The following is a 14,179-nucleotide window of genomic DNA, read 5'->3' as shown; positions in this document are numbered from 1 at the left end:
AATTATGTAACTAGTTGTAATATTAAAACTCCTTTTCGTAATGGATATCCTGATGAGGATTGGTGGCTTGGGTTTTCTAAAAGGCAACAACTTAGTATCAAAAAGCATCAAATTGTTGAACATACAAGAAACAAAGCATGCGATCCATTCTTAATTTATGGGTATTTTAATTTACTATGGAAAACATTAGTTGAATTAAATCTTATACACAGACCGGATAGATTATGGAACTTGGATGAAACGTCTTTTTGTCATGACCCATCAAAAACTAAAATTGTTGGTGGGATAGGGATATCTACTACACGTACTACTCATGGCTCAGGTAGAGATAACACTTCAGTGCTAATGGCATGGAGTGAGAGTGGTCAAAAAGATCCACCACTTATTATATTTAAAGGAAAAAGTGTATGGGATAAATGGGTAGGAGAAACATCTTTCTTTCCTGGTACTACATATGCAGCTACCACAAGTGGGTGGATGGAAAAAGAAGTTTTTTATAATTATTTTGAAAAAAGCTTCATTAAAAGTACAAATCCTACTCCAGAAAATCCTGTTCTTTTAATTTATGATGGGCATTCATCACATGTGGATTTGAAACTAATAGATACTGCTATAAAAAATAATGTAACAATAATGCTACTTCCACCACATTCAAGCCATTTGTTACAGCCGTTAGACCTAGCTGTTTTTAAATCTATAAAAAATGAATGGGATAAAATATTATGCTCTTGGTGTAGAAATCACCAGGGACAAAAATTGCCTAAGTCAGAGCTTTCTAAAATAATTTGTAATATTTGGACCAAGCTTGATCCACAAATTATAAAAAATGGATTTAGAAAATCTGGGATATATCCATTTAATCGTACTGTTGTAGAACGTTCAAAATTTGACGCTCTGAAGCTTTCCAGATATGATCAAAATTGCCAATCAGACATACTATTATATGACTTGTCTTCTACTAGTTAATATCGATACTGCAGAAGAGCTTTCTACAAGTTATACAACTACAGCAAAAGAGCCTTCTACAAGTTATATAACTACTGATGTAGCAGAAGGGCCTACAAGCTACACTAATATTGATATTACAGAATGTTTAAGTGCTGAAAATTTAATTGTTTCCAGTAATAATTCATTTGAAATACTTTTACTTAATTCAATGAAACAAGCTACATTTGAAAAACAAACAAAACGAAAAATCACAGGCGGTGCTTCTGTTATTACTTCAGAAGAGGCAGTACAAATCTTAAAAGAAAAAGCAAATTTAAAAAACATCCCAAAACATAAAACTACAAAAAAAAAAATTGAGTAAGAACTTTGTACTGAGGGAGGTATAGATGATGATATTCAAAATATAATAGACATAAATATTGATAACTATAATGAAGATCAGAATTTAATATTATCTGACAACGAATGCAACCTATTACATGATTTAGAACTAGAAGAACAAGAAATGGCTGAAGAATCTTATTTCATCGTACAGTAGATAACATAGGTGACTGGATATTGGTGAAGTATATTGTTGGAAGCAAAGGAAAAAAAATCAAACACTTTGTTGGCATTATTAAGATAAGACAGAAACAAATCTAATTGTTAAATTTGTGAAATTAAAAAAAGAACTTAAAAACAGCTCAATATTTGTGTATCCCGTTATTGAAGATATTGATAAAAATGTTTTAGTTGATAATATAAGTTGCCGTCTCCCATTACCTAAAGAGGGGAAAGGGGGTGAATTAATATTCATGGTAACATTTAGTCAGTTCAACTTAAAATAATTATTTAACGTTTTAAGTAAATAGGTACTTAAGTATTTACTATTTAACTCAAAAGTCTGAGTAAACTTAAGGGATACTTATCGTTTTGTTTTAGATGTTATTACATTTTATTTGTTATATATTATTTAATAATGTAACTCAAAAGTCTGAGTATAATTAAAGTAAGAACTTGCATAGTTTTTTTTTATGTTATTGCATTTTATTTGTTATATTATATTGTTTAATAAAGTAACTCAAAAGTCTGAGTATAATTAAGAGATACATTTTTTTTTTTAGATTTTATTAGATTTGTTTACATTTTATATTTTTATTTGTTTTATATTATTTAATTAACTCACTCAATAGTCTGAGTATTGTTAAAAGATCTATGTTTTATTTTATTTTTTTGTTAAATACTTAAAAAGATTTTATAAAAATTGTTTGTGACTAAAATATGTATGTTTTCAAATACTTATACATTTTTAAGTAAGTATGTTATTAATTAACAATTACACTTTTAATACGTGTTCTTATAACAATCAACACTAAAAAAAACTAATGGTCTGTCAAATCTTGATAAATTAAAATAATTAAATTCTTTCAACGGAATTTGTTTACAGATTTTCATTAGTTTATGGTACTTGCCCCGGCTAAGGAATAGCTAGTATACAACTGTATACAAATTACCGATTTTGCTCTTACCCCGGTAGCAGGGAAAGTGCAACATTTTTTATTTTTTTTTATTCAATAATTATTTTTCAACCAAAAAAATTATCACAACACTTTTTTGAATACAAATTTGAATTCCTAATACGTTCATTAATATATGAAAAAAAAAACAATGTTCCTAGTAAGAATACAGTAAGATATATGTTCCATTAAACTGAGATTTTGCAAAACGGCGTTGCTGTTACCCCACCTGACCTTACATTCTTTATAATACCTTGATGTGCGGCGACAGACCCTATTAAGTATCACTATTATAATATGACCACTTAAAAACATTTGATCGGATGTGTATGCTAAAATTGCCAATGACTATTAAATTAGATTTTATTCTTAAGTATAACAGTTTTGATTACTATCATCAATGGAGTTAGAGTCGAAGTGGGTAAAGACGTCTTCGAATATAATGGGAGTATATGGTTCAACTCTAACACCAGATTTTTTGTACATTTTTCTTTACGTTATTAAAATAATATATGATAACAGTTGATAATAAAATGATAACAGTGATGAGAAAATGATAACAGTGATAATGATAACTGGCGATAACATAAAATTGATGTCAGTTACGTAGTGCATAACGGCGGGCGATGGATGAGGGATGAGGGGTGCGGGATGAGTGATGAGGGATGAAGGATGAGGATGCGGGATGAGGGATGAGGATGAGTTTTTAGAATCGGCTAAATCATACTACTAATACTATAGTCTGTGAGTCGAGTAGTGCTGTTACGAAGCCTGACCTAAATTCGAGTTCGACCGTGGGGGTCGGAATTTTGTCGGGGCATGTTCGTTTAACATTATACGACATCGGTTGTGTACTGTAGCGAGGTAATTGGTTCTTAACCACTAATTCGGTGTCCTTGTTGGAGGTATGCACCGCCATTACCAGGGCGTCCTTTTCGGTTACCTCTGTGTTACGTGTACATTCCAGTGACGCACGTGAAAATTTCGAAGTAGGGGTCGTTGTGTGTGGTGATGATGACCTACTACTTATAGAAATTTTATATGTGTGGACGGGTGGCATATTAGCATTCTGGGGTCGGTCTTAGCTCCGATTATCATTTTAGCCTTCTGATTGGTCGTTTCTACTATCTATATAAAAATCTTATTTCCTTATCATATTATTACATATATTATTATATGAAATAATAATCTAATATTAATATTATTCATAATATAAAAATACATATGTATTGTAATTCTAGACTACTTGAGACATAGGTACAAAAAACTAAAAAAAGTTTAAATACTCAATAAAGTTATGTAAATAAATAAGTTATATTATGTTAAGTGAAAAATAAATTAATTGTTATTCATATAAAAATAATTAACAATATAATATGATATTCAATTCATCTAATATCTATATTATATTATTATCCATAGTAGCAAATAATAATACATTCTAGCGTGTGAATAATGAATTGTTAAACATTAATTGAAATGTTTAAATGTTTAGATCAACAAAAAAAAATAATTATAAAATAACACAAAACGTATGGATTAATCTGAAACTGATATTAAAATAAAAGTTAAACATATACAAAAAAAGATATTTACATTATACCTAGTGAAATAAGTTCTCTCAATCCATAAAAAATGTTTGTATCCCACGCTTCACATTTAAGTAGGTACCTACCTTAAATTTAATTTTAGGGTGGTTTGCCACTAATTTGTTACATTTAACAATGCACATAAATTCCATAACATCTGTTCTGCACTTCTGCATAAGCCTTAGACTAAAATACATAAATACCATCATTACCAGTTTAGGATGAGTAGGTAGGTATCTCGTCCATACCTAAGTTATGAACTAAGAAATAATAATAAAATAATATTTATTACTAACATATTTTTAAAATTGTAATAATTATTTAACTGAAAGTTAATAACATAGGTAATATTTAGTTAGTTAGGTACACTATTCTTAGAAATAAGGGTAATATATTATACTATAGAGGTCTCTAAATAACAATAAATTAATGAAAAATTCAATTTAGCAGAGTTATCATAAATTATAATATTTTAGAGAAAATGATTAAATGTTTAAAAATAAATTGTTACCTATCTATTTTATTATCAAATTGAATTGTATATTTATTAGGTATCTATGGCCCCATAGAATATGAGTGGGTATCTTTAACCTTTAAAAGGGTTTTGACTTTTTGTAGGAAGCTTTTTAACTAAAAAATTCTTGCATTACATAAAAAAAAAAGTATCTTAAAATGTTTAAAGTAGTGTAATTTAATAATAATTCATTTCGTTCTAATGTGTTTTCTGAACAAGATATATGTAAATGGATTAGTATTCATGGTAAACAGACCAATAAAAGCTGGTGTGTGAACAATGAATTGTCAAACAATGAAAGTTCAAGATATGTTTGTAGGTAAGAAGTCAATACACACACACATATATACCAGCAGTATTTATACAATTATATTTTATCTACCTATTTTGTTAAGTTAAAATAATTGGTATGGTGATCAACAGTCGGATGAATATGTTAACCAGATTCAAGAACTAATTAAAACAAATTTTGAAAAATTGCAAAGTAAGATTTCAGTTTCTATACTCTCTAAATGTTTAGACCGTTTGAAGAAAGTTAGGTCGATTGCTACTTGGGAATCATTTTTGAGTACTGCTGGTAGTACTATATCACTAAGACATCGATCTCGTGCCACTATTCATGTGCAGCCTACTACCATAGGTAGAAAAAAGCCAGGTGTCACAAGTAGTAGTAAACGTTTATTAGTAGGACGACCAGTGAAAACAGACAATAACAAAAGAAATGTAATAAAAAGAAAAAGAAATTTAGCCGAAAATGTGAGGAAAAATGTCCCAAATGCCAAAGGTCATTAATTGCTATTACTAGTATCAACCTATTATGTATTTACTATTTTCATCAAATTTTATAAAGCATATTTTTTATTGTTGTTGTATACATATTTTATAATTACTATACTTAAATAATTATAATTATAAGTAACTATAATTATTATAATTACTTTTTCTGTATTTTTTTTTGTCTGTGTATTCATATTTTTAATAATAATAATAAAACCAAATTTTTTTTAAAAAACATTCATTAATTTGCTCTAAAATATTATAATTACATAAAATATAAAACTGCCAAGTTGAATTTTCCATTATTTTTTTATTATTTGTAATACATAAGTAATATATATTATCCTAATTTCTAATATTGTACCTTACTGTTAAATATTACATACGTCCTATGTTATTAACTACCAGTTAAATAACTATTACCTAGGTACTTAATTATTATTCATTATAGAGGAGATAAATACTTATCTAAAGTCATTGAAATAATTGTCATTGTTGCCCTATGGGCTTGCTACGATGTGGCGATGACGCCTGGTATGTTTGACATAGGCATCCAAATGGTCGACTCCTGAGACTGACGGGGTAGGCAACACAAGACACAATAACGACGACGACGTAGATAGGAAGAAACCAAAAAAACTTACAATTAAGGGACCAAGGAAGTTTAATTTATACACGGGAATGAGGAAGATGAGTTTATTTATAATGGGTGGGATGTCTCGGTGGTCGGAATCGGTTTGGTACTATGACCACCGAGCTCACACAGCTCGGGCAATACTTAATATCTGAACTTAAAATTACGATGATGATGAGCGATGTGGATGATGACTTCACGAGACCACCGACAGCGGACAGACTTGAAGACCTTGGCGGCCTCTCACACACCCAGGTGGGCGCTGGCGGTCTTACGCACTCAATGTGGTACCAATCCCAATCTCGGGCAATTCACTAGTATCGGCCAACGTTGTCTCAAGTGTCAATGACGAGTTGGTGTAGACCAATACACGGTAATAATACAAACAGACAACAAAAACAAACTCTCGTGAATGGTGGCAAGGTGTATAATTTATTATTATAACAAATGACCGTTTCTTGTCGCAATGACTTGGCCGATACAAAAATAGTAATATATGCCGCAGTTACAATTTCGTTTTGCTTCAATAGCACAATTAACCATGAACATACATATAAAAAAATATTAACGATACTTATTCAAAAAAAACTATCACGTATTGTATATCGGGCATATATATATATATACAAAACAAAATTGATAACAAAAGGGCGTTGGCCGCATAATCACAATAAAACATTGAACACATGATATTAAAACAAACCAAATATTACGACAAGTGACAACGATAACACTAATGATAAGTTAATTTACGTAACAATATAATATAGATACCTAACGAGTAATGGTTGGGGACGAAGAAAAGGGAGAGAGATACAGACTAATCGCCGCCGTATTGTTGTGCATATCGCATAATTGCGATAACAATGCGCCGTGGCAACAGTCATATTTAATTTTAACTTCAGTGGTAAGTCTTAAAAAAAATAAAACTACAGTAAACAAAGTAAATGGATGAAAGTTAAATATATAGTAGGTATGTAAAAAAATCAAAATATATTTTTCTCAGTTCAGAATCTAATAACTGAATTAAGTGTTTTAATGACTTAGCAGATTGGACAAGTGAAACTCATCTACATACTCTAATATATTTATCCTTTTTTGTGTTTTTTAACTGTTTTTTAGTATTTAGTTTTTGTATTCTGTGTTCTAGCATTTCCCTTTTTAGTTATTTAAAATAAACTTATTATTATTATTATTATTATTTTATTCACTATAAACTTTTATAAAACACAATAACAATTAGCAATTATTTTTCACTGTTTGACAATTAATTGTAATATGGTCTAAGCAATAACTTTATTGAGACTTTATTAATTACGGGGGTGAAGTTGGGGTACCAAAATCTAGTGATAAGAAACCTTGTAAGCACGGTTGCTTTTTATTATAATCCGGGCGCATGCCATCTATATGGCCGTTAACCACAAGATGGCGCCATGAAAATCACCTTAAACATAGTAACAACTATGGATGGGAAGTTTAAGGAGGTAAAATTGGCAAAGTATGCATACAAATGTGCACAAAAAAAAACGAGAATATAACAAAATATTCAGAAAATTTTTTATATTATTGTTTATTATACTATTTAATATTAACTATAAAAAAACTAATTCATCTATTAAATTAAATTATATCTGTGCAACATCACAGTCATTACCAATAAAATTTTCAGGTATCCCACATTGTTTTGCAAAACATTAGTTAATCTTTGATTTATTGCTATATCCACTTCACCAATTTCATTACCTATGTAATTTATTTTGTACGGAAAAAAATATAAATACCAAAATATGCAAAAATATGCAAAAAATAAACTACAAATATGAACTCACTAGGTGATAGAACAGATTTATAATTCACATAGCTATAAATAGACGACATGGAAATTATAATAGCCCGGAAACCATTCCAGGGTACCAAGAGTGCACGGCCGCGGTACGACGATCCATTCGCGGTTTTTGAATTTCCGACCGTCCCAGGGGAGAGGGGACCATCTATATAAAACTGTGGTACTACGATACTATACTTTACTGATCTTTTCTTTTATGAGCCACCATAATTTGGTGGCTTCCAAAAATTATCCAATGGTGAATTGGAAAGAGAGTAAGATTGGTTGTAATATACTTACTCACATATAATGACCACTTACTAAATCGTGGTTTGTTATATTGTCATTTGTTCTATTCTCGTTGTAGACTAGTCTTTTTTTTACTTTTATTTGCGTGAGTTTGGATAGTAAATACTATTGTTTTATGATGTTAAAATGTTTTATACGTGTCTTGCTATTATATTCTAAAATTTGTCACTTCGATTTAAAAAAAGTATGCCATAGTAGATTAACACAGAATCTTCATCTTATGTTAGGTTGCCCATGTGAGCCATCTCGTGTATTTATTTATCATTATATTTTGGTTTTTATTAGATAATAGTGTAAACAATAAATTATGGTTAGTCAATGATAATCGGTAGATAGCGTCTAGTTGTTCAAAAATAAATTATCTGATATTAATTTAATACGGATTAAAAACAGATGGGTTTGACCATCATAATATCGTTATTCGTCAAAAACGTATACTTATGTTTTTAGCAGGGTGTATCAACACACCATGGTTTTACCCGTCCTTCGTAAATAGATAGGTACCTACTTATAGTATGGTCAGTGTGGCTTAACTCATTTATTCGTACTCGTGAATACGACACGTACGACATAGACAAAATGCAGTCTGAGTAGAACTCACTGGCAATATTTCTGAGGGTAGACGGTACGTTTTTCTATTATTCCCAATATAACGTTCATGATATCGTTTAAAAATAGCGAAGATCTAAATACGATACAGTGTAGTGTGAACCTGGCTTTACTTCAGAATTAAATCTTAATTGTAAACCAGATAGTATATGATCAATAATTTCTTTATATATTTTATTATATTTACTTTCAGGTGTAAATAAAAAGGACTCGGTAGTACTGTCATCATATTTAAGAGGCATTTTTCGTTTTCTAGATTCTTTTGGTGGATCTAATTTTAAATCTGACCATTCGTTTTTTGTAGATTTCCATAAAATATTGAATGTATCTCTCATACTTGAAATAGTATCTTCCAAAGTGTTCAAAATTTGTACGGAAAGTTTAAAATATAAAGATTTACTTTGTAATATTGTATTTGTAGTTTCCACATGTTTAAAAATACTAATTACTATTTTAAGCATTATGTAAGTATCTGAAGATTTTAATTGTTTTAAAAATCCTTTTGCTTTAGATCCTGCATCGTTCTTTTCTGTTTTTGAAAAATCCGACAAAAATGTCATTAGTTCATTATAGTTATCCATAACAGATAATAAAGAAGAATATCGTAACGTCCACCTGGTTGGACAAAATGGTCTTAGAGCAGTCTCGTTCTCTTCTATTTGTAACATTTTAAACCAAGATAGCCTCTTGGGTGATTGTTTGATAAATGTAATTAATTCTCTTATAAAATTTAGTATATCTCTGGCTTTTTCTACATTTCGCATACTATCTTGGGTAACAAGATTTAAAGAATGAGCTTGACAATGAACAAACAATGCTCTAGGTTCAATTTCTTTAGTTCTAGCTTGTAATCCTTTGTGAACTCCAGAAACATTGCTAGCACCATCAAAACATTGTCCTCTAATATTATGAATATTCAATTCTAATCTACACAGAATATCTTTTAAAATATTGAAAAGAGTATTAGAATCAGTTTTGGGTGTTTCATAAAATCCTATAAAATATTCTTCAATTTCAAATGATTCTTTGTCCACTGTTCTTAAACAAAATGAAATTTGTTCTTTCACTGTAATATCACTAGTTTCGTCTAATAAAATAGCATAAAATGTATTCTCTTTAATTTTTTTAATACTGTTTCTAATGACTTCTCTTGAAAGTATACTAAGAATTTCATTTGTTATATCGTGGGAAATCCATTTATAAGTAGTTCTACCTAACCAGTTTTTTAATTCAGTCGAATCTTCTGATCGAAGTTTTAATAACTGATTGAAATTTGCAGATTCATCAGTATGCCCTCTTATTGCTACGCCTTGTTTTGCCAAAAACACTATTGAAGATAATATTTTATCAAAAGCAAATCTTGATTCTTCCATAGATTTTTTATGACTACCCGAAATTTGAGCATATACATTAGCATTTGTTTTAATAAAAGAACTTTTAACAATATTTGTTTTGTGCAATTCTGAACGTTCATGCATATTAAACCTTTCCAATTATTAAAGCCCTCTGAGATAAATACAGAAACATTATTATTGCTATTACTACTCATAGATTTACATAATTTGTAAAAAGCTTTATCATTAATTTGATCATATTCTAACCAGTCATATTTGTTTAACCAAGATGTTAAAAATGTTCTTTTTTTTGTTTTGAAAAATCTGATGTAGTCGATGTAGATAAATTATTTTCAGAATTAATTTGATTGTCATAATTTACATTAACGCTTGAAGTTGAACTACTATTAGAATTAATTTGGTTGTTAATTAAGTTTGAGTCATGTTCGATATTTTTTTTTTGTATATATTTCCACATAGACATGATTGTTATTTGTTGAAGAATTACTTTTATTATTATTTGTAAAATTGTAATGCCCTACAAAAGTTTTAAAAAGTTATGATTAAAAAATTAAATATTAAAATTTATTTTAAAATCTGATTTTGTCATAACTATTTTTAACAAAAACTAGATAGGCGCGTACGTAAAAATGTGGAAAAACGGCGTAGGCGCTAAATTGCATTTGTTCTAATATGATTTATAATAAACTTACCTTAATGGCTTATTGTTATAATCTTCGAATAGTACACTTCGTAAGAACAGTAATAACTAACAATAATTAAATAGGTATTGGTATTATACTCTAGAATAATCAATACAAAAAAGGAAATACTATGGATCACTAAGTTAACACGTATATAACCGCGGTCTATTTGCCGTTGCGTTACTGTGTCGCCACAATAAATTTCTATCTAGTCGACTACGTGTCGACTAGTTGGTGCATACATACATGTATATCATTGTAAAAACTATAAATATAGTTGCTTATAATTTATAAATAATATTATTTGAATTGAAAACTTTTAGATTAAATGTAAATTAATGATATACGATAATATCATGCATGTTTTATTTTTAAATACCTAGTATTAATAGTATTATACTATAAAAGTAATAAAATCAGTTCTGTTTATACATTTCGGGAATAATTGAAATTACAGATGTATTTTTAGACCAAATATAAAACCAAATAGGTAGTAGTGAGCGATCTATAGTATTTTAGTATTTATAATTATTATCGATGATCATATTTAAGTTTTATATAATTATACAATCGTCGATGTTCTAATGAATATTTTCATGTCATAATCTGGTATTTTAACCAAATAATTATTATTGTACACAACGGGGGCGAAATAATACTTTTGTCCCCGTTAAATCAATGCACGGGGGCGATCGCCCCCTTTGCCCCCGTGGAGTCGGCGCCTATGGTGGAATACCTAGTGGATAAATGTGAGAGGGTGGTTAATTGACAAACATTAAATGTATGCCATTTGTGCAAAAATTTGTGTCAACAATCTAAAAAAAAAAACATGAAAATAGATTATATTTTAAGAGTCAACCAAATATTACAAATTTGAGATATAATTAGATAACAATGATAACAATTATATAATATACTCTAATTGACTGTTTCATCTAAGCAATTTTTCTTTATAAATTATAATATATACGTTTACTGATATACTGATATATAGACTGATGTCTGATATTGCAGATTAATTATTAGCCCTGGGCCAAAAAAACTTGAAATACATCTCTGGATTAGGTAACCTATAGTTTTACAATTTTATTACATATTAAATATTAGTTTGGGACGTTTGGGTACCTACTTAATATTATAATAATGATTAAAGAACATTTATTGAAGAAACAATCTGAAACTGGTCACCTTGACTATGAATTATTTATTATTTCAAATTTACCGATATTTCTTTAAGAAAGACCGAACTGAATTAAACTATAATACTATATCAATGGCATTAATTCAATGCATTTATTAGAAACTATTTTTATTCATTATTATAATTTTCCAATTCAATCCCTGTACGGCAGTACATACGTAATAATATTATTTATGAGTTTGACTATGGCCTGTGCAGTGGTGTTTGGAAGAACTATTCAATGTGGTAAATGATAAACGCAAGACAATAATAGATATTCATTATATTTTTCTATTTATAATACGATCATTACGATCATAAACCAAACATAGCATAATAATACAAGTATAGACAACCAATAAATACTAAATGTATAAATAAATAAACCATATTAAATGTACAACCCTATTTTATTTTAATCTATATATTATTAGGTGTATAATTTTATTTCATTGCAAATGCAATTTGAGTTGAAATGGCCGACTCATGTTGTCAGTTTTAAATTTTCGACTTATTATTTAGTTCCATTGACGTTTTGGTAGATATCTTAAAAAAATGTTGTGTACGCGATCGTAATTAAAATATTTTCAACACTGTATGTCGTGTGATATTATAACTAGGGCTCGGGACTTATTGAATTTGCATATTTTTATTAAATAGTTCAATAAGTTGCTAAGTAAGATAGACATTTGTTTCAAGTTCTAAATAAATATAAAAACACCAAAAAAAAATTGCATATTTTAGCATATATTGCGATTTTTTTAAAAAAATGCATATTTTGACAATTATCATTTTTTTGTGCATATAATATGCTATATTTTAAAAGAGATAAAACATTTTATAAAATAATTATCGTACGCGCACGTTTTTAGTTTACATTAGTTAAGTTCATACGCACCACTCCGACAGTGGCGCGATTTGCTCGCCGATATGGCGTGTATGAACTTGATCAATGTAAACCAAAAACGCACGTGTACGATACGTCGCTACACTCTGTTCCAAAAGAGAACGGTCACTTTTGCGCATACGACTGACGGCTGCGGCAGTGCAAGGCCAAATTTCCCCCATCTTGCTAGCCGATGTTTCCCGAAGACGTTCACGAGCTTTTACGATTACCGAAACGCGCGGAGGCTTTAGTAATTACTAATTAGTAATGCGCTATACTGCGATTGTGGTGAATTGGTGTTGTGTATCATTACGCAATTTTTGTTAGAGAACAATTTTCGTTAAATCCTAACACCCATTATTTAGACAAATTATTAAGAATAATAGAAAATCATTATAACACAATTATAATGTAGGTAATAGTTAAATAATTAATAATACAATTTTATTACAATAATCAGTCAAAAACAATAATATTTATAATAGTGAAAAATAATCAGTCAAAAACAATAATACAAATATAATATTAAAAATAATAATACAATTACACAAATCATAATCAAAAATAATTATACATAGTTTACAAATGAATTTACACGTCTGAAAGAGGTCTGACGTCGTTATCTGAGTCCAAGTCCGATTCTGAGTCTGAGTCCGATTCTGAGTCCGAGTCCGAGTCATCGGGGGCCAGATTTAAAACACATGGTTCTTGTTCAGCCGTCAACTCATCAACAACGATGTCCATGTTCCATAATTTATCTTCCTCGTCAACTACATGTTTAATAAAATTTTTCCACATCTCAGAATCTACCCTCTGGATGCCTTCGATTAATAATCGATTGACATCAGGCAACTTGAAAGTGGAATTATTCTTTCTCACATAGGTTTTTATACTGGACCAGGCGAGCTCAATCGGATTGAGCTCGCAATGATATGGTGGTAATCGAAGTATATCTTCATTATGTGTCTTGACCATTTCATCTATGACGTATTTGTTGTACATTGGCTTAAGTCTATTGACAATCGAAATTAGTTCTCGAATAACCATAGACGTATCAACAACCTCTCCTTTGCTCTCAAGCCACGCAATAATATCGGCTTTTCTTGTATTTACATTTGGGCACTTCTCTTGTTTTACGGAGTGATAAGGGGCGTTATCCATAAGAATAACAGCGTTATTTTTAAGTCTAGGCAAAACACTTTCCAACCATTCACGAAAACATTCACCATTCATTTCATCGTGATAGTCGTGAGTGTTTTTTTTTAGACTCAAAGCATAATAAACTGTCAGAGACGAATCCATCTTCGGAACCTATATAGCAAACAATAAGACGTTTCCCCTTTCCACTAGGTTTTACTGCACCGGTTGTAAGGC

At 29.6% G+C, this 14,179-nt stretch overlaps 3 protein-coding genes across 3 annotated transcripts in view; 1 reads left to right on the top strand and 2 right to left on the bottom strand.

Moving 5' to 3' along the window:
* Window positions 1-14,179, top strand: part of LOC114125444 (uncharacterized) — a 47,213-nt gene that overhangs the window by 15,353 nt on the left and 17,681 nt on the right. The window lies entirely within an intron of this gene.
* On the bottom strand, window positions 1,066-10,179 carry LOC126551648 (zinc finger MYM-type protein 1-like). The gene is made up of 2 exons (XM_050205565.1): window positions 9,151-10,179; window positions 1,066-1,242 (listed from the first exon to the last, which is right to left on the bottom strand). Exons 1-2 carry the CDS (start codon window positions 10,177-10,179, stop codon window positions 1,066-1,068), a joined length of 1,206 nt encoding a protein of 401 aa, XP_050061522.1.
* LOC126551647 (uncharacterized) lies at window positions 13,397-14,038 on the bottom strand. The gene has a single exon (XM_050205563.1). It carries the CDS (start codon window positions 14,036-14,038, stop codon window positions 13,397-13,399), a length of 642 nt encoding a protein of 213 aa, XP_050061520.1.

This window comes from Aphis gossypii, chromosome X, assembly GCF_020184175.1.
Source record: "Aphis gossypii isolate Hap1 chromosome X, ASM2018417v2, whole genome shotgun sequence".
Taxonomy (NCBI): Eukaryota; Metazoa; Arthropoda; class Insecta; order Hemiptera; family Aphididae; genus Aphis; species Aphis gossypii.
Note: the sequence above shows the minus strand (reverse complement) of the source record. Positions and strands in the feature narration are given on the sequence as shown.

Bases quoted from the DNA above. Each gene is read 5' to 3' on its own strand.
- LOC126551647 (XM_050205563.1), bottom strand. From the start codon at position 14,038: ATGAATGGTGAATGTTTTCGTGAATGGTTGGAAAGTGTTTTGCCTAGA.
- LOC126551648 (XM_050205565.1), bottom strand. From the start codon at position 10,179: ATGCATGAACGTTCAGAATTGCACAAAACAAATATTGTTAAAAGTTCT. The intron at 1,243-9,150 runs GTAATTAGTATT...TTTTCTTTTAAG, and splicing joins CTTACATAATGCTTAAAATA to ATTTGTACTGCCTCTTCTGA.